Source organism: Lagenorhynchus albirostris, chromosome 13 (genome assembly GCF_949774975.1).
Source record: "Lagenorhynchus albirostris chromosome 13, mLagAlb1.1, whole genome shotgun sequence".
NCBI lineage: Eukaryota > Metazoa > Chordata > Mammalia > Artiodactyla > Delphinidae > Lagenorhynchus > Lagenorhynchus albirostris.
In genome coordinates this window covers 52,429,535-52,455,639 of record NC_083107.1, presented here as the reverse complement: position 1 = coordinate 52,455,639, position 26,105 = coordinate 52,429,535, and the positions used below count along the sequence as shown (strand labels likewise).

At 36.8% G+C, this 26,105-nt stretch overlaps 1 protein-coding gene across 5 annotated transcripts in view; it reads right to left on the bottom strand.

The window, feature by feature from the left end:
* Positions 1-26,105, bottom strand: part of SRBD1 (S1 RNA binding domain 1) — a 221,141-nt gene that overhangs the window by 169,227 nt on the left and 25,809 nt on the right. For all 5 annotated transcript variants that reach the window (XM_060168674.1, XM_060168675.1, XM_060168676.1 and 2 more), the window contains exons 7-11: positions 24,202-24,340; positions 20,670-20,766; positions 19,234-19,369; positions 5,248-5,351; positions 1,188-1,295 (exon numbers count right to left, since the gene is read on the bottom strand). In XM_060168674.1, the coding sequence (XP_060024657.1) occupies positions 1,188-1,295; positions 5,248-5,351; positions 19,234-19,369; positions 20,670-20,766; positions 24,202-24,340 (584 nt within the window). The remainder of the gene's footprint in view (positions 1-1,187; positions 1,296-5,247; positions 5,352-19,233; positions 19,370-20,669; positions 20,767-24,201; positions 24,341-26,105) is intronic.

Genomic DNA, 26,105 nt, shown 5'->3' with positions numbered 1-26,105 from the left:
ATTTTAGAAAAAGAGGAGGAAAGTGCTCTTGCTTGCCACTGCTAATGGAAGTCGGAGAAGAATTATACATTAAATAATCCCACAGCAAACTGCACACATTAAATCTCAATGAAACTATTCCACAAGCAGTAAAGCTATTCACATCAAATATATGCAAAAATGTCAAATGCACCACTGGACATTATATGCGACATGAGAACACAAGATAAAAGGATGAATCAAGAGAATGAATGATTTTGATAAAAAAGAGGTTGGACAAAGGAGCTATATGTCCTTTTTAATAGTACCTGCTCACTCCTGACTCTAAATGCCTCCAAAGTCAATGGCCAAGTCCAGTAAAAGAAAAACAGACAAACATAAAGGCTGCTATAAATTCTAGTGAGGCTGAAGAGATGGCTAGAAATCTATAGTTTCCAGGTGACCCTTGCTGAAACACTAAGTAAGTGGGAATGAAGAAAATCTATAGCAAATAGAAAGGCATATATGAAGGCATGGCTGGTGTCTAAACATTGACTACCAAGACAAAGGCTAGAGAGAAGCAGGAAAGAGGGTTTTTGCCTCCCAACATTTCTGTCCACCTCCTCCCCTAAAAACAATTTGGTACCTCACCTCTTTTGCAGTTCTTTGTAACCTTTAGTTCTTCTGCTAGTCCATTTAGATGGTCACCTTAATAATCTCCTAATATTTGTTCATCACTGCTGATAATTATTCATTGAAACAATTCCGTCTGCTAATATATATTAGCTTTCTCTCATAGTAATACATTCATCACGTGCTCCCCTGATATCCTTATGCTTTTTTTGGCTCTTTTACCTCTAAAACTGCTGCCAAGTAACTTCTCCATTAACTTCTTAGTTTGTTTCTCCCAAGCCAAATCTCTCATCAATAAAACCATTTGTTTGGCTTGGTTGTCAAATTGCAAGACTAGTATTGCAGAACTGGAAGGGGTACACATTAAGTGGTCAAGATTTGAAAAGTATACCGTAATTAAGAGCTGTGTTTTGTGATCTATGCATGTGAATGCCTCTACAGATTGAAATCTATGCTTAAATTTAAGACTCTGTGATTATGACTCAGTTCTTTTGATTGGCTAATGGATCAACAAATATTTACTACACGCTTTAATGGGCCTATTACCATACATAAAAGTAAACAGTCCAGAAAGTTAAATAAGACAAGATGCATACCTGAACTCTCTACAAAGGAGAGGATAAATAAGGCGTTTAAAGGAATCATCCAGTGAGTTGTATAAGATCTTCATTAACTCTGGCCTTGCAAAGCCACGTGGTCTCCACCTGCAAAAAAGAAAAGCCTATACTAAAACTGATGTAACAATAATAAGGCCATAAAAGGGCTCCTGGAAGAGCAGAGAGGAAGTGGAAAAGGGGAGAATAAACTTTATTGAATCCAAAGTAACATAATCTGTAAGGAGAGACAGTGATGTCTGAAAATTATTACTATGACATCTGGAGTTCTTATTTTTAAAAACCTGGTAACCATGGTAACACATAAAACTTAAGGGAGGAAAAAACTTTCCTATTCTGGGGAGAGTCCCCAAGGCATTATTAATAATGGTAAAAATTTTTAAGATATGAGAAAGTCACCAAAAAATTACTGAACCACTGCTATAGACTGAATTATGTCCCCTAAAATTAGTATGTTGAAGCCCTAACCCTCAAATCGGATGATATTTGGAGACGGGGCCTTTGGGAGGTAATTAGGTTTAGATGAGGTCATGAGGGTAGGGCCCCCATGAGAGGATTAGTGAGTGCCCTTAAAAGAAGAAATATCAGATACCCCCTTCTCTCTCCCCCCACATCAGGTGAGGACATAATGAGAAGGCTGCTGTCTGCAAGACAAAAAGAGGGTTCTCACCAGAAACCAAATCAGCCTGACCTTGATCTTGGACTTCCAGCCTTCAGAACAGGGAGAAAATAAATTTCTGTTGTTTAAGCCACCTAGTCTATGGTATTTTGTTATGGCAGCCGAAGCTAAGACAAGCACTATGTCCTTCTTTTTCCATTTCTTAATCTCTTCCTGAGAGTTAAAGTAGATTGAGCAAAGGAGAAACTCTGTTCTAACCTTTGCCTCTTGTCATCCTTGAGTAGAACTCACTCTATTCCTCAGGTTGTACTGTTCTACTAGGCAGTGTATCTGCATACATACTGATAAATACAAATGCCAGAGAACCCACTGTTAGTAGAAACTGGAGAAAGAACAGTAAGAGAAAAACACAAGCTAAAAAGGACAAACAAATTCAGTCCTACCACTTCTGTGTTCCCTACTTCTACAGCATCTCTGCCCATGTCCTTCAATGGCTCTTGAATAGAAAACATTAATATTTTATCAATGGTTCCTAATAAACCATTAATATACTTCAGGGGCACTGTCATCTCCCTTACTTATAATGTGATACACCAAAGGCTACATAATAATAACTAATTGAATCCCTTCCATAGAAGGGTATTATTTGAGTCTAGTTTTGTTTTTTAATTTGAACGAAAGTGCTTTTAGGCAGGTCATACATCCTTCCTTCCATCCAAATCCTTGTTTCTCCCTACTGTCACCTATACCTGAGGGCATGAAACGTAGGGAGAACTAGGATATGAATTAGAAAGTTATTAATATTATTTTGTTATGTTACAGGCATACCTTGGAGATACTGTGGGTTTGGTTCCAGACCACCACAATAAAGTGAATATCACAGTAAAGTGAGTCACATGAAGTTTTTGGTTTCCTAGAGCATACAAGAGTTATGGTTATACTATAATGTAGTCTATTAAGTATGTAATACCATTATGTCTTAGAAAACAATGTATATACCTTAACCAAAAAAATAATGCTATTGGAAAAATGGTACCAATAGATATGCTCAACACAGGGTTGCCACAAACTTTCAATTTGTAAAAAAAACAAAAAAACCCAATATCTGTGAAGCACAATAAAGCAAAGTGCAATAAAACTCATAGCTGTGTTGTTGTTATTAATTGGGGAAATTCAATGTCAAACAAAGACATCCCAGAAGAAACATCTGAGACGGCTTTAAAAAAATGAATTGTGGTTTACCAAGTAAGACAAAGGAATAAAAGCATTCTGGGAAGAAACCATACCATATGTAAAAGCTTAGAGGCATGAAAGAGCATGATAAGCTCGAGTAACTAGAAGCAGATTAGTAATACAAGGGCATAAAGCTGCAGGATCAGGTTGCGGGGTAGATGAGGCTAGAAAGTATGGCAGTAGCCAGATTACTGAGGCTCTTATCACCATACTCTGGAGCTTGGCCAGTTAGGAGAGAACATAGATAGCCCTGGGTCATGGGACAATACACTAGGAAAAGAGTCCTTAGAGGCAGGAAGGCCCTAAAGGAATGATTCTTATAATGAATCTATCCGATGTCTGCTGGGGGGTCATTCCCTTTAAAGCCAAACCAAGGTTTCCACATTGCTTGTAGGAAAAAAAATGGAAATCTTTAACATTAGATACCCAATTTCTCTGGAAGCCCCAGTAGGCTTCCTTAAACCTCAAGGTTCTCCTGTGGCGTGACTACTCACCTCCCTGGAACAGAGTGCTGTGGGTCTATTTTATAACTAAGGATGCCTCATTTATACTCATTCACAGTGACCTTTAGACCACAGACCCAGCTATACTCACTTCCTGCATTACAGAAACTCCTTTTTCTTCCTCACCCCACAGCAATTTCTGTCTCTTGACTGGCTTCCTGTGATCTATTCATTTAGCACTCGAAGGGACCTGAAACAGTATAGCGAAGCCACAGACCTTATTACTTCTAAACTTAAAGGAAATACAATGGGTTTCCCTTACAGGGTATCACTGTAAAACTTGATTCTTCCTCTAATTCAATAGTTAAACACTGCTGAATAAAACTAAGAAGGACCTCACTTTAACTAAATTTCACAATACAAAATACATGCTATGTAAGATGTGCACAATGAAGCATACAAATTAAGACAGAGGTCACAAACTCAAATACCTACGGGGGGTCAGGAAAGTACTGTAAACAAATGAATAAGACCCAGGGCCTATACGTATGTTTTTGACAGAGACATGCTTTATTCACCCATTACAGACAAAGAAATATTCTCCACTTTGGCAAAGAAATATACTCCCCCACATTCGGTATCTATAGATAAGATAGGCTCTCTCCATCTAGCTTTCATTTTCCCACATTTAAAATAAAAATGGATACAGGATATAGTTCCCCTTAAATCTACCACAAGAAAAAAGCAGCACCATTTAGTGTAGCATTTTCTCAAAGTGATATGACAGACATTTGCGGACAGAATAATTTACAAGACTATCCTATGCATTAGCACTAAAAGCTAGTTTTAAAAAAGAAAAAAAGCTAGTAGCCAGCCTCAGTCATTCATCTGTTATTCCTATAATATCTGATAAATTAAATTTTTGATTCAATTATCCTTAATAAACAAAACATTTCAGATATACTATATACAGTATGTTTCTATTAATTCATTTTTCATAAAAATATACTCTTTATAAAAGATTCATATGGTACAGGATTATAGTAAAAGTCTCTCTCCCTAGAAATAATCACTATTAATAATTCTTATGTACTTCCCAGATATTTCCTATTTAAACATACACAACATATGTACTTTTTAAATTAAAAAAATTTTTTTTAACATCTTTATTGGAGTATAATTGCTTTACAGTGGTGTGTTAGTTTCTGCTTTATAACAAAGTGAATCAGCGATACATATACATATATCCCCGTATCTCTTCCCTCTTGCGTCTCCCTCCCACCTTCCCTATCCCACCCCTCTAGGTGGTCACAAATCACAGAGCTGAGCTCCCTGTGCTATGCGGCTGCTTCCCACTAGCTATCTATTTTACATTTGGTAGTGTATATATGTCCATGCCACTCTCTCACTTCGTCCCAGCTTCCCCTTCCCCTCTCCGTGTCCTCAAGTCCATTCTCTATGTCTTTATTCCTGTTCTGCCCCTAGGTTCGTTAGAACCTTTTTTTTTTTAGATTCCATATATATGTGTTAGCATACGGTATTTGTTTTTCTCTTTCTGACTTACTTCACTCTGTATGACAGACTCTAGGTCCATCCACTTCACTACAAGACACTATATCCATTGCCTGTCACTGTTTTTGTTTTTTTTTAACACAATGGACATCTTTCCATTATCAGTACATATAGATCTCAATATAGCATTTTAAAAATGAAAAAAAGAATATTCTGTAAAAATCTATAAACAGACCTGTTTTGGATGCACCACCTACAGAACTCATTCTTCACTCCATCAGAAATGTTAACCTTGACCGTCAGTATCTTCAAATTTTCTCCACGGTTAATTGCCAGAATCTGAGTGCAAACATATATGGCAAAGACTGATGATCCACAAAATATATAAATGATCAATTTAACCAGTCAATATTTGTGAAACAAACTGGGTGCTTATCCAGCCTAGAGCTATATCAATTTTGTATTCATTTATTTACCAAGAATGTATTCAAAAATAATCATTTCTTTATATTTTTTCAAGTATTTTCAAAATAAAATACAGGTACAAAGCCTATAATATTCACAGGAAGAGATAGTGTTGATCTAAAAATCTCATTTCAGATCCTATTAATTGAAAGTTTTTGATCATCTAGAGTTAGAAGGATATACTTCTTATATTTGTGAAAAAACATTACTAAGATAAATACAAACATGGAAATTTCTAAGTGGAATATTTAATAACTACTGTTACCATTTATTGAGCACTTACTAATTGTCAGGCCCATCTAAGCACTTTAAATACATTAACTCATTTATCTTCAAAGCCACCAGTGATGTATGTATTAACATCTTACTCTTGTATGATAATTTTTCTAAGACTAACTTTTCCTAAATCACAAAGCTAGCAAGTAGCAAAGGAGGAATTTAAATGCAGATCGACCTGTCTCTGCTTTTAATTAATATATTAAAAGAACAATTGCTTTAAAACACATTAAAAACACTCCTTAAAGAAAAGCAAACAAACCTAAAGCAAGAAGAAGAAAGGAAATAATAAAGAACAGAGGGAAAATTAATAAAATGGAGAATAGAAAAACAACAAAAAATATCAACAAAACCAAAAGTTGGTTCTTGGAAAATATCAACAAAATTGACAAACCTTTCACTAGAGTGACCAAAGAAAAAAGGGAGACATTCCAATTATCAAAATCAGGAATGAAAGAGGGGCCATTAATATGAATGTTATAGAAATAAAAAGAATCATAAGAGAATACTATGAACAACTGTATGCCAAATTAGATCACTTAAATAAAACGAACAAATTCCTAAAAAGACACAAACTTCTAAACTAGAATAAAAAAGAAATAGAAAATTCAAAATTATCTATAACAAGAGATAGAATTAGTAATTTTAAAATTTCCCACAAGGAAATACCCAGGCTCATATGGCTTCACTGCTGAATTCTACTAAACATTTAAAAAAGAATTAATAGGAATTCTTCACAAACTCTTCCAAAAATACAATAGAAGAAAAAACTTCCTGACTCTATTTACCCTGTTCTTGCAAGAACACTGCAAGAGAAAAGTAAAGACCATTGCCTCTTACGAATATAGATGTAAAATTTCTCAATAAAATACTAGTAAACTAAACCCAGAAACATATAAAAAGGATTATACACAAGGATCAAAAGGGATTTATTCCAGAAAAGCAAGGTTGGTTTAACATCCAAAACAGAAGTAATGTAATACATCATAACTATAGAATAAAAACAAAAATTACATGATCATTTCAATAAATGCAGAAAGAATATTTGAGAAAATTCCAGCAGTTGTTTATGATAAAAATACTCAAGAAACTAGGAAGAGAAAGCAAATTCTTCAACATGATAAAGGGCACATACAAAAACTCCACAGATAACATAATGTTTAATAGTGAAAGACTGGATGCTTTCCCTCTAAGATTACAAGGGTGTCTCCTCTTGCACTTTCTATTCAACATTGTACTGGAGGGTCTATCTAGGGAAATTAGGCAAGAAAAAGAAATAAAAGGCCTCTAGATTGAAAAGAAAGAAGTTAAAACTATTTGCAGATACTATGATCTGTATACAGAAAATCCTAAGGAAACCACTATAAAACTATTAGAACTAATAGAGTTCAGTAAGGTTGCAGGATAATCAATTTCTACACACTAGCAATAAACACCCTAAAAATAATTTTTTAAAATTCCATTTACCATACCACCAGCACAAATAAAATACTTTCCAATAAATTTAACAAAAGAAGTTCAAAATTATACACTGAGAACTATAAAATACTGTTTTTAAAAAAAATTGAAGAAGACCTAAATAAATGGAAAGACATCCCAGGTCCATGGATCAAAAGGCTTGATATTGCTAAATAGCACTAATCCCCAAATTACTTCATAAATTCAATGTGATCCCTATCAAATCCCAGCTAGCTTCTTTGCAGAAATTGACAAACTAATTCTAAGATTAATATAGAAATGCAAGGGACCCAGAATAACCAAGTCTATTTTGTAAAAAAAGAACAAACCTGGAGGACTCCCACTTCTCAATTTCAAAACTTACTACAAAACTACAGTAATCAAGACAGTGTGGTACTGGCATTAGAGATAAACATACAGATGAATGGAATAGAATTCAGAGTCCAGAAATAAATCTATACATCTACCATCAAGTGAATGTCAACAAGGGTGCTAAGACAATTAAATGGGGAAAATACAGTCTTTTCAACAAGTGATGCTGGGACAATTGATGGCCAAATTCAAAAGTATGAAGTTGGACAGCTTCTTCACACCATACACAAAAATTAGCTCAAAACTGATCATAGACCTTAATATAAAAACCAAACCTATAAAATGCTTAGAAGAAAATACTTGAGAAAATCTTCATGACCTTGAGTTACATAAGGCCTTAGGTAAAACACCCCACACATAATCAACACAAGAAAAAAATTAGTAGATTGGATTTCAACAAAATTATAATTTTTATATCTCAAAGGATACTATAAAAAAATTGAAAAGAAAGCACTTAGCACAGGAGAAAAGTTTTGCAAATCATGTATCACATACAGGACTTATATCTAAAACATACAAATATCTCTTATAACTCAACAATAAAAAGACACAACCTAACAAAAATGTGCAAAAGGTCTAAAGAGACATTTTTTCAAAGATAATATAGAAATGTTCAATAAGTACATGAAAAGATGCTCAACATCATTAGTTAGAAGAGAAGTGCAAACCAAAACCATAATGAGAAATCAGTTCATACTAAAATGACCATAATCAAAAAGATAGACAGGGACTTCTCTCATAGTGCAGTGGTTAAGAATCCACCTGCCAATGCAGGGGACACGGGTTCAAGTCCTAGTCTAGGAGGACCCCACATGCCACAGAGCAACTAAGCCTGTGTGCCACAACTACTGAGCCTGCGCTCTAGAGCCTGCAAGCCACAACTACGGAGCCTGCAAGCCACAACTACGGAGCCCAAGTGCCACAACTACTGAAGCTTGCGCGCCTAGAGCTTGTGCTCCACAACAAAAAGAAGCCACTGCAATGAGAAGCCTGCACACCACGATGAAGAGTAGCCCCCGCTCGCTGCAACTAAAGCCCACGTGCAGCAATGAAGACCCAATGCAGCGAAAAATAAAATAAAATAAAATTTATATAAAAAAAAGATAGACAATAAATAAGTATTGGTGAGGATGTAAAGAAACAGAACTTTCATAAACTGCTGATGGGAAGGTAAAATGGTATAGCCACTCTGGAAAACAGCAACCTTAATTTATATAAATTCTAAAGGTATTTTCAAGTAAAATGTTAAATATAGAACAAATCCTCAAAGTTTAAAAAATTACAGATACTGGGGCTTCCCTGGTGGCGCAGTGGTTGAGAATCTGCCTGCCAATGCAGGGGACACAGGTTCGAGCCCTGGTCTGGGAAGATCCCACATGCCATGGAGCAACTAGGCCCATGAGTCACAACTACTGAGCCTGCATGTCTGGAGCCTGTGCTCTGCAACAAGAGAGGCCGTGACAGTGAGAGGCCCGCGCACCGCGATGAAGAGTGGCCCCCACTTGCTGCAACTAGAGAAAGCCCTTGCACAGAAACGAAGACCCAACACAGCCATAAATAAATAAATTAATTAATTAATTAAAAAAATTACAGATACTTTAAAAAATTCTTTAAATATATTTGAGAAATTTCTAAGGTAAACATTGGCAGAAATAAAATAATCAGTTAAAAATAAACTTCTAATACAAAATAAACTTTAGTTTGGGCTGGACAAAATCTTCAATGTCTGCCAGCTCTCTGAAATACTGAAAGGAACACTGAACAGTAAATAAAAGTTCTTCATCCAAGAATTTATCAGTAATAAATTCATTCACGCAGAATACAATATTATAGGGGAAAAAGAGTTATTTAATTCAGATTTATATAAATACACTATTAGGGACTTCCCTGGTGGTGCAGTGGTTAAGAATCCGCCTGCCAATGCAGGGGACACGGGTTTGATCCCTGGTCCGGGAAGATCCCACATGCCGTGGAGCAACTAAGCCCGGGCACCACAACTACTGAGCCCGCGTGCCACAACTACTGAAGCCCGTGCGCCTAGAGTTCGTGCCTGTAACAAGAGAAGCCACTGCAATGAGAAGCCCACACACCACAACAAGGAGTAGCCCCCGCTCGCCGCAATTAGGGAAAGCCCACGTGCAGCAACGAAGACCCAATGCGGCCAAAAAAAAAAAAAAACCCAAATAAATAAAAATATAAATACACTATTGTATCAAAATATATTATTGGAGGGTGCTTTTTTTTCCACCATACCTAGTAAAGTCATAGGTCAAACTTTAAAAAATCTTAACATAGAAGATCCATGGTATAAAAGGGAGTGGAGTAGCAGAAACAGAGCTTGGGGCAAAAACTGAGGTTGAAAGTAAATACAGAGTTAAAGCAGAATTACTGTAGATGGCAGCACTGAATGTGAAACAGGTATTTTAAAAGACAAAGAAAGTGAGACATCAGTCAAAGAAGCTACAGAAAAGAATGGGAAGACTGAGTTACAAATTCATGTAGTGGAAAGCAGCACATTAAGGACCAATGTGGAGAAGAAAGAAAACAAGATGCAGCTAGAAGAATTAATTTAGTAGACAGCTATAACAGCTCTTCCCACAGCATTTGGAGAAGGAGTTCCAGGTACCGTTGTTCCTTTACCACTGTCTACCATCATTCTCCCTCACTTCTGTATTCTGGGATGCTGTATGCTGGGCTATCTAGGTGAAAGCTGAAAAACAGAGTCTGGAGTCAGGGACATGAGGCCTTAGCACTACAGGGATTAAAAATCCATCTTTGTGAGCTAGTATATCATCACTCTAGCCTGCAAGATAACTAGAAAGTTCTTCTCAAAACACAGGTCCGTTTTTCAAAACTGATATTCCCAAAATGTTCTACTTTCTCAGGTCTTAAGACTGTCACACTTAGAAGCCTGTGTTAGTCACAAACTTAGATTCAACCACAAACTAACTCAGAATGCCACATGTGCTAATAATAAGCACACTAGTTAAAATGCAGAGACCAAAATGTTTTCAAGCAAATACTAGAAAGACTAAGTTTTAATAGAGTAAAAGTATTCATATTTTTCCAAAGTTGCAATAAAATTAAATCAAATAAAGGGAGATAAAATCCAGCAGCAAAATCATTTCTGCAAAAGGAATTTTAGTATTTTAGTCACTGGCTTTATTAAAAACTCTTTTTCATTAGGCTCTATCAGTAGACAATAGCTAGGTAAGTAAAATTTCACTCTTCTAACAATTTTTCCAATTATCAAAAGTATTCATTTCACCCCATATGATACAGTGTACACAAAAGTAAAAAGAACAACTTAGATATAATAGAGAAACACTTCAAAAGTTCAACAGCAGGGACCATGTCATCTACATACCCCAAGTAGGCACCAATACATAATAAGTGTTCAAGAAGTATTTGTAGTGTAATTGAAGACTCTTCATGTTACGTTACACACACACACACACACACACACACACACACACACACACACACACACAGAGAGAGAATAATAACATACCTTTTCATATCTATACCACCGTAAGTTTTTTTAATTACATTTTTAAGGAAGATAACTAAACGTTATCAATGAAAAGCGATGCATTCTCGTCTTTTTCATTATCCTCTCCTTATAACGGTAAAATTCAGAAAGGAAGAAAAAGTAAATTTAAAAAATGATTCATTGAGGAATTTCAGGTTTAAAGAACACTGGCAGGCCCCTCATTCTAAATCCCCCCCTCATACTCCTATAAAACCAATAAAGTGAATAAATAAAACAACACAGGACCCACATCTTCAGCATTTCTAAGAAACAGAGAATTAGATTGGCATCTGATTTCAAAAACAAGCAAACAAAAAAAAAAAACTTGCAAAGTAAGACAACAACAGAGCAACACGTTTGACAAACTTAAGGAAAGAAAGTGCAAACAAAAAATATTATACTGGGCTTCCTTAGTGGCGCAGTAGTTAAGAATCTGCCTGCCAATGCAGGGGACACAGGTTTGAGCCCTGGCCTGGGAATATCCCACATGCCGCGGAACAACTAAGCCCATGCTCCACAACTACTGAGCCTGTGCTCTAGAGCCCATGAGCCACAACTACTGAAGCCCGTGCGCCTAGAGCCTGTGCTCCGCAACAAGAGAAGCCACCGCAATGAAGAGTAGCCCTGCTTGCCACAACTAGAGAAAGCCCACGTGCAGCAACGAAGACCCAACGTAGCCAAAAATAAAATAAAAAATAAAATTTAAAAAAATCATTGGATTATTAAAAATATATATATTTACTGAGCTAAGCTATCCTTCAAGTATCAAGGACATAGGAAACAACTGTGACTGTGTAAAAACTCAGAATTACAGGCATATCTCGGAGATATTACAGGTTCAGTTCCAGACTACTACAATAAAACAACATCACAATAAAGCAAGTCATACACATTTTTTGGTTTCCCAGTGCATATAAAGGTTATGTTACACTATACTTTAGTCTAGGTGTGCAATAACATTATGTCTAAAAAAAAAGATGTACATACCTTAAATTAAAAGTGGCTATCATCAAAGAGAACACAAATAACAAATGTTGGAAAGGATGTGGAGAAAAGGGTACCCTGTACATTGTTGCTGGGAATGTAAATTGGTGCAGCCACTGTGGAAAACAGTTTGGAAGTTCCTCAAAAAACTAAAACTAGGGCTTCCCTGGTGGCACAGTGGTTACGAATCTGCCTGCCAATACAGGGGACATGGGTTTGAGCCCTGGTCTGGGAAGATCCCACATGTCACAGAGCAACTAAGCCCACGAGCCACAACTACTGAACCTGCGTGCCACAACTACTGAAGCCCACGCACCAGAACTACTAAAGCCTGCATGCTTAGAGCCTGTGCTCCGCGACAAGAGAAGCCACTGCAATGAGAAGGCTGCGCAACACAACGAAGAGTAGCCCCTGCTCACTGCAACTAAAGAAAGCCCATGCTCAGCAACAAAGACCCAACAGAGCCAAAAATAAATAAATAAATTAATTAATTAAAAAACAAAACAAAACAAAACCTAAAACTAGAAATACCATATGGCCCAGGATTCCACTCTTGGGTATACACCCAAAACAAAAACACTAATTTGAAAAGATAAATGCACCCCAATGTTCATAGCAGTATTATTTACAATTGACAAGATATGGAAGCAACCTAAGTGTCCGTCAACAGAAGAATGGATAAAGAAGATGTGACAGATAGATAGACAGATATAGATACACACTGTGGAGTACTACTCAGCCATAAAAAAGAACAAAATTTTGCCATTTGCAACAACATGGATGGACTTGGAGAGTATTATGCTAAGTAAAATAAGTCAGAAAGAGAAAGACAAATACTGTATGATATCACTTTTATATGGAATATAAAAAATACAACAAACTAGTGAATATAGCAAAAAAACAAACAGACTCACAGATATAGAGAACTAGAGTACCAGTGGGGAGAGGGAAAGGAGGGGCAAAGAAAGGATAAGGGGATTAAGAGGTACAAACTACTAATATTACGTATAAAATAAGCTACAAGGATATATTGTACAACACAGGGAATGTAGCAAATATTTTATAATGACTACAAATGGAGTATAACCTTCAAAAATTGTGAATCGCTATATTGTAACCTATAATTTATAATATTGTACATAAACTATACTTCAATAAAAATTAAAAATAAATTTTAAAAATTAAAATTAAAAAATACTTTAATGCTAAAAAGTCATAGTCATCATCTGAACCTTCAGCAAGCCATAATCTTTTTGCTGGTGGAGGGTCCTGCCTCCGTGTTGACAGCTGCTATCTGATGTGGTGGTGGCTGCTGAGGGCTGGGGTGGCCGTGGCAATTTCTTAAAAGAAGACGACAATGAAGTTTGCCGCATCGACTGACTCTTCCTTTCAGGAACAATTTCTCTGTAACATGCAATGCTGATAGCATTTTACTCACAGTAGAACTCCTTTCAAACCTGGAGTCAATCCTCTCAAACCCTGACACTGCTTTATCAACTAAGTTGATGTAACACTCTAAATCACTTGTTGTCATTTGAACAATCTTCACCAGGAGCAGATCCCATCTCACAAAACCTCCTTCTTTGCTCATCCATAAGAAGTAACTCCTCATCAATTAAAGTTTAGTCATGAGATTGCAGCAATTCTTTCACATCTTCAGGCACCAGTTCTAATTCTATTTCTCTTGCTATTTCCATCACAGCTGCAGTTACTTCCTTTACTGAAGTCTGGAACCCTTAAAAGTCACCCATAAGGATTAGAATCAATTTCTTCCAAACTCGTATTAATATTGATATTATATCTCTTCCCACGAATCACAAGTGGTCTTAATGGCATCTAGAGTGGTGAATCCCTTGTAGAGGTTGTTTTTTTTTTTTTTTTTTTTTTTTTTGCGGTATGCGGGCCTCTCACCACTGTGGCCTCTCCCGCTGCGGAGCACAGGCTCCGGACGCGCAGGCCCAGCGGCCATGGCTCACAGGCCCAGCCGCTCCACGGCATGTGGGATCTTCCCGGACCGGGGCACGAACCCGTGTCCCCTGCATCAGCAGGTGGACTCTCAACCACTGCACCACCAGGGAAGCCCCTTTCTAGAGGTTTTCAATTTACTTTGCCCAAATCCATCAGAGGAATCATTATCTATGGCAGCTATAGCCTTATGAAATGCATTTCTTAAATAATAAGACTTGAAAGTTGAAATGACTCCCTGACCCATGGGCTGCAGAATGGATGTTGTGTTAGCAGGCATGAAAACAACATTAATCTCATTGTACATCTCCATCAGAGGTCTTGGGTGATCAGGTATATTGTGAATGAGCAGTAATATTTTGAAAGGGACCTTTTTTCCTGAGCAGTAGGTCTCAACTGTGGGCTTAAAATATTTAGCAAACCATGTTGTAAACAGATGTGCTGTTATCCAGGCTTTGTTGTTCCATTTATAGAGCACTGGTAAATGAGCATTGGCTTCAATTTCAAGTCACCAGCTGCATTAGTCCCTAACAAGAAAGACCCTATCCTTTGAAGCTTTGAAGCCTTGAAACCAGGCATTTTACTCCTCTCTAGCTATGAAAGTCCTAGATGGCATCTTCTTCAAGTATAAGGCTGTTTCGTTTATAATGAAAATCTGTTGTTTACTGTAGCTACCTTCATTAATTATCTTAGTTAGACCTTCTGCATAACTTACTGCAGCTTCTACATCAGCACTTGCTGCTTCACCTTGTACTTTTTTTTTTTAATAAATATTTATTTACTTACTTATGGCTGCGTTGGGTCTCCATTGTTGCGTGTGGGCTTTCTCTAGTTGCAGCGAGTGGGGGCTACTCTTCGTTGCAGTGCACGGGCTTCTCTTGTTGCGGAGGCTTATCTTGTTGCGGAACACAGGCTCTAGGCACGCGGGCTTCAGTAGTTGTGGCTCATGGGCTCTAGAGCGCAGGCTCAATAGTTGTGGCGCACAGGCTTAGTTGTTCTGCGGCATGTGGGATCTTCCCGGATCAAACCCATGTCCCCTGCATTGGCAGGCGGATTCTTAACCACTGTGCCACAAGGGAAGTCCCTCACCTCGTACTTTTATGTTATGGAGAAGGCTTCTTTCCTTAAACCTCACGAACCAACCTTTGCTAACTTCAAACTTTTCTTCTGCAGCTTCCTTAACTCTCAGCCTTCATAGAACTGAATAGAGTTTGGGCCATGCTATGGATTAGGCTTTGGCTTAAGGGAGTGTTACAGCTGATTTGATCTTCTATCCAGACCACTGAAACTTTCCCCATATCAGCAATAAGGCTGTTTCATTTTCTTATCATTTGTGTGTTCACTTGAGTAGCAGTCTTAATTTCCTTCAAGAACTTATCCTTTGTATTCACAACTTGGCTACCTATTTGGCACAAGAGGCCTAGATTGCAGCCTATCTTGGCTTTTGACATATCTTCCTCACTAAGCTTAATCATTTCTAGCTTTTGATTTAAAGTGAGAGATGTGCAACTCCTTCCTTTCACTGAACACTTAGGGGCCACTGTTGGGTTATTAAATGGCCTAATGTCAATATTATTGTGTCTCAGGGAATAGGGAGGCCCAAGGAGGATAGAGACGGAGGGAACAGCTGGTCCATGGAGCAATCAGAACACACATAATACTTATCAATTAAGTTTGCTGTCTTATATGGGTGCAGTCATGGCACCTCAAAACAATTACAACAGTAATGTCAAAGATCACTGATCACAGATCACCAGAACAAATATAATAATAATGGAAAATTCTGAAATATTGAGAGAATTACCAAAATGTGACACAAGAGACACAAAGTCAGCAAATGCTGTTGGAAAATGGTGCCAACAGACTTGTATGAAACACAGTTGCCACAAACCTTCAATCTGTAAAACACACAGTATCTGCAAAGCACAATAAAGTAAAAAGCACTACGGAATAAGGCACACCTGTACTATACACATAAAATCTTCTTGAGAAATATACAAGAGCAGAGGCCAGCAAACTATGGCCCATGGACCAAATCCAGTCTAACATCTGTTTTCATAAATAAAATTTTATTAAAACACAACCATGCTCATTCATTTATGTATTAGCTGTGACTGCTTTCGTGCTGCAATGGCAGTTGTGTAGCTGCAGGAAGAGGCATCTAGCTCACAAAGTCTAAAATATTTTCTCCCTGATCCTTTACAGAAAAACTTTGCCAACTACATACTAGACTAGAGAATAAGCTTCAATCAGCTTAAAAGAAGACTGGAAAATTTTGGCAAAAGGACTAAGGGCAAGCATTTCATATAATTGTAGGGCTAAGAGTAAAACAAGGGTGAAATCAATTTCCATTAAGAAAATACAGGTTGCAATCCTGATACCAAAGTAGACTTCAAGCTAAAAACCATTAAACAAGATAAAGAAGGACAGTTCATAAGGTTAAGGCCACATGCTGGTTTTGGAATAGAACAGGGGAATACACACCACACTTTAAAGATGTTGTTAGGTGTGATATCACCAAAGTGGTGGAGTAGGGAATTCCAAAACTCCAAACCTCTACAAAAGCAACAAACTGGCAAAAACTGCCAGATTCTACTTTTTCAGAACTCTGGAATCTAATCAAAAACTTACAACAATCAGAGGAACACTTAAAGAAGCTGCAGAATTTTGGTGAAAGAGCACTTTTAACTTACCCACTTACCATCCCCCACTCTGCAGTTCAGCAGTGGCAGTGAAGATAACAGCCTACTTCTGCTAGTACCAGAGGGAGCAATACGGACCTTATTCTCAAAAGTTTGTGATTATGTGTTTCGATCTGTCTCATGGCTCCCTGACGGTTTGGCTCAAGGGCTTGCCTTTGTTTTGCTTGTCTCAGAGCTTCCCCAGGAAGCTCCTGGGTGGCATTTGTTCAAAGTATTTAAAGGCAACGTGTTAGCTGCAGTTTCAAGGGGTAAGGGATAACACCTGGGGATAAGGGATTATAGTCAGGGCAACCATCAGACAGATCAGAAAAACCTGGGAAGGAAGAGGCTAGTAAAGGAGATATTGAGAGGAAAGGGGCTTTTTAAAATTTCCACATATTTTAGGAAATCTAAGAAGTCATGCACGCATTCAGGACTAGACAGACACCTGCTCTGAAAAGACCTGGGAATACCTTAAGTTTTCACCTCTGTCTGACCTTTGAGCTCCACACAAGGACAAAGTGAAGGCTAAGGTAGAGTTGTAACAGCCTCGCTAAGCATTGAAGGGTGCCCCAACATAGAGCAAATACGCAGGACCAGGAAAGTTGTTATTTGTTTTGGTTCTAGGAATGAAGGAAATCTCTGTCAAGTAACTAGCTGTCCACTAAGCTAATAGACCAGGGACTTCAGTGGCCAAACAAAGAATACAGACTACAGAAACAGTTTAGAAGTCGCTAAATAAACCACAAAACCCCACAACAGCAACAACAACAAATGCCGGGGAGGGGGGAAGAATCTGATTTTCAGTGTTGCCAACTTATAATATTCAAAATGACAAGTTTTAACAAAAAATTACATGGCAGGCAAAGAAACAAGAAAATATGACCCATTTACAGAAAAAAGAAATTAACAGAAACCATCTCTGAGGAAGTTCAGACTTCGGCATTACTAGACACACTTTAACTGTTTTAAATATGCTCAAAGTTAAAGGAAATCAGAGTCCTAAAGGAAATCATGAGCATGTTATCCCAACAAATACAGAATATCAATAAAGAGCTGGGTATTATAAAAAAGAACCAAAGAGAAATTCTTGAGCAAAAAAGTACAATGACTGAAATGAAAAATTTACTAGAGGGGTTCAATATTTGAACAATCAGAAGAAAGAATCAGCAAACTTGAAGATACGTCAATTGAGATTACATAGTCTGAGAAGAATTAAAAGAAAGAAAAAAAAGAAATAAACAAAGGCTAAGAGACTTGTGGGACACTCTCAAGCATGCCAACACACATATAATGGGAGACCCAGGAGAAAAGGGATCAAAGAATATTTGAAGAAATAATGGCCAAAATTTTCCCAATTTTGATCAGAAACATCTAACTACACAACCAAAAATCACAACAAACTCCAAGAAAAATAAACTCAGAGAGATCTACAGCAAGACAAATTATAATCAAATTGTCAAAAGTCAGAGAATCTTAAATGTAGCAAGAAAATCAAGTGCAATCATCATGTGCAAGGGCTCAGTGAGGTTAACAGCTGATTTCTTGTCAAAACCATTAAGGCCAGAAGATAGTGGGGTAACATATTCAAAGTGCTGAAAGAAAAAACTGTTAACCAAGAATTCTATATTCAGAAAATCTATGTTTTGCAAGATAAAAAAATTCTGGAGATTGGTTGCACAACGTTAATATACTTAACATTACTAAACTGTACACTTAAAAACAGTTAAGGTGGTAAAGTTTATATGTATTTTATCACAATTAAAAATAAATTTTAAAAAATAAGGAGAAATTAAGACTTTACAGATAAACAAAAACTGAGGGAGTTTACTTGCCCTACGTGAAATGTTACAGAAAGTCCTCCAGGCTGAAATAAAATCTAGATAGTAACTCAAAAGCATACAAAGAAGTAAAGAATACTGGTAAAGGTAGCTACACAGGTAAATACAAAAGTCAGTATTATTGTATTTTTGGTTTGTAAAAAAAAATTTTTTTCTATATGATTTCAAGCCACATTCCACAATGTAGATATATAACCTATAACTACAATTAGGATAAAAATTAATAAAATGAAATGTGAAATTAAAAGACTGAGATATGAGTATGATTTATATAACTGAGATCTCTCATACTTTATTTATTCTAAATCAGTTATCCCTATTTTGTATTTCACATGGAAAAGATCCAGAATTGAGCTCAAATCCAAGCATACTGGGAAGAAAACTCTAATAAGAAAGATCACCAGCCAGAGAGTCAAGATATCAAAGTGTTATACTGTTAGCACAGCTAATAAGTCTCAGTGTCATTTACTAACTTCTGTGGGTCTTAAGTTCCCCATTTGTCAAATGGGGAGGATATAACAATATTATAAAAATTTATATGAAGGAAGAAAATAGTTGATTGAAAATTCTTTAGTAAATAAATAAGCAAATCTGAGGTATTATCATTATTACTACTATCAGCATGCATAAGCAGTTTTCTTATTTACCTGATGATGTTGGATGTTTCTTATGTTGCACGAAAAATTTTGGTAGAGCAGAAACTTATCAACATCTTTTTCATTTACTTTTTTTGAGGATACCTTTGCCAGAGATGACTGGATACAAATATATCTATTTTGGCACCTGTTCAGATACACAAATATTCAAACATTAAGTAGTTATTAACATGTGCTTTAGTAAAGAAACACGTTATATAGAAAAAAGATTAACAAAAAACTAAATGAGATTTACCACACGAGATTTTTTTTAATGATGCTCAACTATAAAAATGTTATTGACCCATCAAAAGGGGACTCCTCGCCTATTCATGCTAGCATAGGTGTTCCAGATCTATTTATATTTCAACCCAATCCTCCCATAAAATGCCTAAATGAGTTCAGATACTATCTGCACTTATGCAAGAGACTAATAACTCTGGCCTAGATATCATCCTTTTCTAACCACTGAGTTAGAGAGTCAGAACAAATTAAAAGCTAAAAAGAAGGGAAACAAGATGATGTGTTAAGACAGCTTCCAATGACAATTTATGAAATTGACCCAAATTTCAGCAGCATAATTACTTGTAAAAACACATTTAAAAACCTGCACAATTCTCCTACTTCAACTCATTCCTGTGAGGGCCACTGAGGAAAAAGAAAAATTCTCTCCCTTACATTAACAAAAACCCTGACAAGCTACAGTAGTCAACCGGTTCATTTTCACCTTTACTCTCCTCTGCACAGCTCACACAGCTAGAGATGTGGAGAGAGAGGAAGAGTAGACCTCTGCCAAACCCTGTCCTCTGATACACAGAAGGAAAGGAAGGACAGAGTGCCTAAAAATAAGGTTTTTAAAATAATATCTTTTTTTAATGAGGCATAAAATCCATAAGCCCAAGTAGGGTCTAGGTCAAAGGATTTTACTCTCTTATAAATTGGGACTATGATACTATGGATAAGCTGCTCTCTCCATCAGCTAAAATTCATTTTGAGGTCAGCACTTTTATCCATACCTGATATTAAACATTCTCAAGTTAACCCAACCACTGGTAAACATTATAAAATTAAGTGCATACAACTCAATACGTTTAAAAAGCAATGCCAGCCATTCTAAATGGTTATGAATCTCTCTGTAGCATATATTGCACAGTGCAGTGGTTTTTAAACTGTGTTCCTCAGAGGCCTCTGCTAAGATGCTTCAGGGTAAGGAGGATGAACAGGCAGAGTTCCAGGCTCCCTGCCCAGAATTCAATTAAAGCAACTTTACTTTTATGTTTTATGTATTCGGGTTCTGTTGTTTGAGCAGAGAGCTGTGCTACTAAAAAAAAAATTTTAATTTTTAAAAGTCTGAAAATAAAGTTTTTAATGAACACTGGAGTTAGCACTAACCATGCGACCCTTAACATCATGAGTCCACAAAGCAGAAAACTCTAAGAGTTACTCACAATTTCCGAATGAAGTCAAGCGTGTCTTTGTCTTTAGCAATCATGTCTGCTAAAATATGCTGCACTCCTGTTTCAATATCCTGGAGAGCTGAAAGCCCTTTAGGAGAAGGGTAAGAGCGAAAACAAAAGCAAGAACTACAGATTGGTTTTTAAATCTATAATTAAATCACAATAAATTTATTCCAGTCAAAATAAAACCCTAAGTTGACAAACTTAAGACAGAAAAGTATCCTCTGTGGTGACCTAAATGGGAAAGAAATCCAAAAAAGAGGGGATATATGTATACATGTAGCTGATTCACTTTGTTGTACAGTGGAAACTAACACGACATTGTAAAGCAACTATACTCCAATAAAAATTTAAAAAACAAACAAACAAAAAGACAGAAAAGTATCATAGCAGTGACTAGCTTCCCTCAGCAACAAAATCAAGTCTCCAAAAACAATAATACAGGACCTTAACATACCATATAACCTAGTGGTGAAAAATGCAGCTCTGGAGCCAGCTGCCTGGTCTAATCCTGGCTCCACCATCTACCAAATGTATGACCCTGGGCAAGTTACTTGTTCTCTCTGTGACTCAGTTTCCTATAAAAATGGAATAATAATAGTATCTACTTCATGAAGTATTTACAAAGATTAAGCATTATAGGTTATAGGAAATATTTATTAATAGAGTCATATCCCAAGGTATACTATTTCATTCCAGTTACAAAAATTCTCCTTCGCAAATAATTTTATTAATATTCCTATTTTGGCTTATGAGACAGTTATTCACATTTTCAATGACCTATTTGAATTTCTCAAACCTCAAATGAGCACAAAACAAGAGCCATTATGTGGTTGTTCATCTTCACAGCTGAATTGTCTACCAATGGCACATTAAGTTCTCTCCAAGTGCTTTCAGTTTGCTAATTTACAGCAGTGTGTCTTGTACATTATGGCTCCTGCAATATCAACTTATACACTGAGAGAGATCATTTGCAATGCATTATTTATTTCTTTTGTCTTTATTGCTCTATTTCCATTAAAGCTTCTTTTTTTTCTTCCATTAAAACTTGAATTACACAAGCACTAAGTATCATAAGTATGTTTTTCTGAGGGTATGGTTTTAGTGAGTAACAAGTACAGAAGACAAAGAGGACAGGAGAACAAACTTACAGAGTAATTAATAAAGAGAAAATGCCTTGGGTTGTATTATGGGTTGTATTATGTAATGGGTTGTATTATGTAAGTAGGTTGTATTATGATAACTGATAACTGATCTTAACTAATGATGTAACTGCATTTATTCCAAAGAAATTTAAAGAAAGAAATTTGGCCACTGAAATTAATAGGAATCCTGTTTACATTTTAAGAGAGTTTCCCTATGAGGGAATTTTCAGGAACAAATTACCTTTGAGAGGTGTTAGACTGTATATGTAAAGACTTACAACAGCTGTGGCGCATAGTCAGGAGTCAGTAAGTGTCTGCTCTTGTGTTAGCTTTCTCACTAGATCAGTCTTTATCCTAGAAAACAACTCACTATGCATTCATTCCTGGAGTCCAAAAGTACCTCACAGCATCATTACCCGAAGTTTAATGAGAATACCAGGGTGAGAAGTCAGTAGTAAAGATGGAACCTACAATGAGACCAATTAATGAGAGAGACTAGAAAGAGGAAATTATAGATTTTGCAATTGTAACAATGGGCTTTTGTAAAGCCCACATCATTCAGGGGAAAACAATTTGTAAACCTTATGTTATCAAACCTACTTAGTAGGAACTCAGTATGTGTGTGAACTAAGGAAAACTTTGTACCAGAGGAGGTGAAGAGTGGAAGGAAAGAAAATAGACCAGAAGAGAAAAATAAAAACTGACCATAAATCATTATGCATCTAACATTCTGAAAGCTCCAACGTTTGATTCTATTGATAAGAAAATATACCATCACTGGGCACAGATAGTTCCCACTGTGGCTAACCTTAACGCATGGCTATATGGTCTCAGTTAATATTAAAATATTAAAGTTGCAAACATTTGAAAATATAACGAAAAAAGTAGAACAAACTTGAATTTTACTCATTTCAACCCATCTCTAAATTCAAATATTTACCATTGCTTTTTCTTTTCATTATTGCCCTTTTCAATATAGATATTAGGATGTGTGTATTTGTGTATGAGCAGATATTCATATTTTCACAGACACATACTTAATTTTTTTAATTGCAAATTCACATTTGCCAGATTATATAAAATAAACATAGATTTTGGTATGCTTATTCTCTACAGTTTAGTACATCCTGTAGATTTTGTTGTCAGAGACTGCCCCCTACAGACACTCTCCCAGCCTAAAGGAAGGAAGGCTAAAAGGAACTAGAATGAGAGTAGTAATCACCAGAGCATCAATCTCCCCATTCAATCCTAGCATCAGTCTCCCCATTCAATCCTAGCATCAATCTCCCCATTCAATCCTTTCCAATCCCTGGAAAAAGCCACTCTTACTCAAAAAGCTCTCACTCCAAGGCTCATTTTGACAATAAAACCAATATACCTTGACACGTATCAGTTGACACTTTCCTTGGGTTCTTCTTAGAAATATCTCCCCTTACCCCCTTCCTCTCTCATTCTCTCCTGTGCACGCACACACACAAAGTGAAAGGAAGATTCACTTAAGAAAAAGACAAACACTTTATTCATGGAGAGTAGAAGTGTGGAAGTAGGACTTCACTTTACAATCCATGTCTGTCCGAATTGTTGAAGTTCTTTTCAAAAAGTAGATATGATTTTTATAATTAAATAAGTTTTTAGAAATAGAATAAAAAATTTAAAAGACAATACAGGAGGATCTTTATAACCTTGGATATAAAGGAAATTCTTTAAAAAGAAAAAGAAGCAATTATCTAAAAAGAAAAGATTAACAAAATTGAAAAGATTAATAAATTAACTATGATAAAACTAAGACCTTCTATTTACCAAAAGACAGCATAAAGAAAGTGAAAAGAGGGCTTCCCTGGTGGGGCAGCAGTTGAGAGTCTGCCTGCCGATGCAGGAGACACGGGTTCATGCCCCGGTCCGGGAAGATCCCACATGCCGCGGAGCGGCTGGGCCCGTGAGCCATGGTCACTGAGCCTGCGCGTCCGGAGCCTGTGCTCCGCAACAGGAGAGGCCACAACAGTGAGAGAGGCCCGCGTACCGCAAATAAATAAATAAAAGAAAGTGAAAAGAGAAGTTACAAGCTGGGAGAAAAGATTTGTAGCACATGTAACTGAGCAAGAATATCTAAAAAATACTTATAAATTAATAAGAAAAAGTGAAACAACACAATAGAAAAAAGAGCAAAAGAGTAGAACAGGCACTTCATCAAAAGAGGAAAGCTGAATGGCTAAGCAGGAGGTATACTGGGATTTGTTTTATTAGAATTATTTACTCTTTATATGCTGTAATATTCTTTTGTACCATCATTACTTAATGAAACAATTTTTTTAACCTAGGTTTTCAAATTAAAAGAAGAAAGAAACAGGAGCGACCTCTTTATTAAGTAAAGCTGGTACCTTTAACATTGGGCCTAATGTAAGAGAGCAGATTGAGGTCCCCTGGATTCTCAAGCAGTGTCCTGGCTGCTCCTTCTAATCCCAGCTGCTTTGCTCTCTGGGCTTTGGTGCCCTTGCTCCCAGTTTTATATGGTGCTGACTAGGAAAAAAAGTCAGAAAACATACCAAATTATTCAGTTTTAAAAAGCAAAAGTTAAAATTAGGACACAAAATTAGAGGACATGTGAGAATGCTAAAGACATCCTCTTCTCAACACTTTCCTCTTCCTTCAAAGATTAATGCTAACAGAGAATACAAGTTGTATGAAAACAGTTGTTCCTTATCAGACTCTTTATACTTTTCTACATGCTTACAGTTAGCTATCTGCTTGGATTCACTCATCCCACAAACTGAGTGCTTGGACTGCCAGGACTGCAAGTCCTCAACTCAAGCAAGCTCCTCTAAAAGATGTCCTCACACAATGCTTCTACTTCTTAGTCCACATTCACTCCTCAACCCACTGCCCCCTGGCTTCTCTTTCCACACACCTTGCTGAAAGTGGTATCACAAAGATCCACAATGATCCTCTAATTACCAAATATACATTTTTCAGTCCTTATCTTGCCAAAACTCCCTGCTATATTTAATTACTTAACCATTGATCATTACCTCCTTCTATGACTCTCTTCCTTAATCTTTTATGGGTATCATCATCTCCTGATTCTCTTCATACTTCTCTGACTATTCTTTCCATGTCTCCTTCTTAGGCTCTCCCTTCCTCCACCCATGCTTCAAAAGTTAGTGTTCCTCAATGGTCTATCCTGACCTGCTTACCCCATGATCTCTCCTTGAGTGAAAACTTCCATTTTCATGGTTCCAAATACCAATTACATGCTGCAGACACTCACATCTATGCCTCCAGCTCAGCACACTCTCCCTTAAGCTTACGCTTCTGTTACCTACTCTTCTTTTTCCCCACTCAACTGGGAATTCCTTGAAGACAAGGACTATGTATTAGTCATCTTTGTATTGGGTTGGCCAAAAAGTGCCTTTGGTTTTTAAGTAAAAATAAAAGACATTTTTCATTTTCACCAAGAACTTTATTAAACAACGTATTCACCCTTTTGTTCCACTACCTTCTGCCATTTTTCAGGCAACTTCATAATTCCATCTTCCCAAAACTTTTTATCTTTTTGAGCAAAGAACTGTTCCAGGTGCCTTTCACAGTCTTCCAGGGAATTGAAATTTTTTCCATTAAGAGAATTTTGTGAAGACCGAAATAAATGGAAATCCGAAGGTGCAATGTCTGGCGAATATGGCGGATGAATCAGAACTTCCCAGCCAAACTGTAACAGTTTTTGCCTGGTCATCAAAGAAACATGCGGTCTTGCATTGTCCTGATGAAAGATTATGCATTTTCTGTTGACTAATTCCAGACGCTTTTCGTCGAGTGCTGCTTTCAGTTGGTCTAATTGGGAGCATTAGTTGTTGGAATTAATCATTTGATTTTCCAGAAGGAGCTCATAATAGAGGACTCTCTTCCAATCCCACCATATATACATCACCTTCTTTGGATGAAGACAAGCCTTTGGTGTGGTTGGTGGTGGTTCATTTCACTTGCCCCACGATCTCTTCCGTTCCACATTGTTGGACAGTATCCACTTTTCATTGCCCGTCACAATTTGTTTTAAAAACAGAATGTTTTCATTACGTTTAAGTAGAGAATCGCATGTGGAAGTGTGGTCAAGAAGGTTTCTTTCGCTTAACTTATGTGGAACCCAAACATCAAAGCAATTAACATAACAAAGGTGGTGCAAATGATTTTCAACGCTTGATTTGGATATTTTGAGTATGTCAACTATCTCCCGCGTGGTACAATGTTGGCTGTTCTCAATGAATGCCTCGATTTGATCGCTATCAACTTC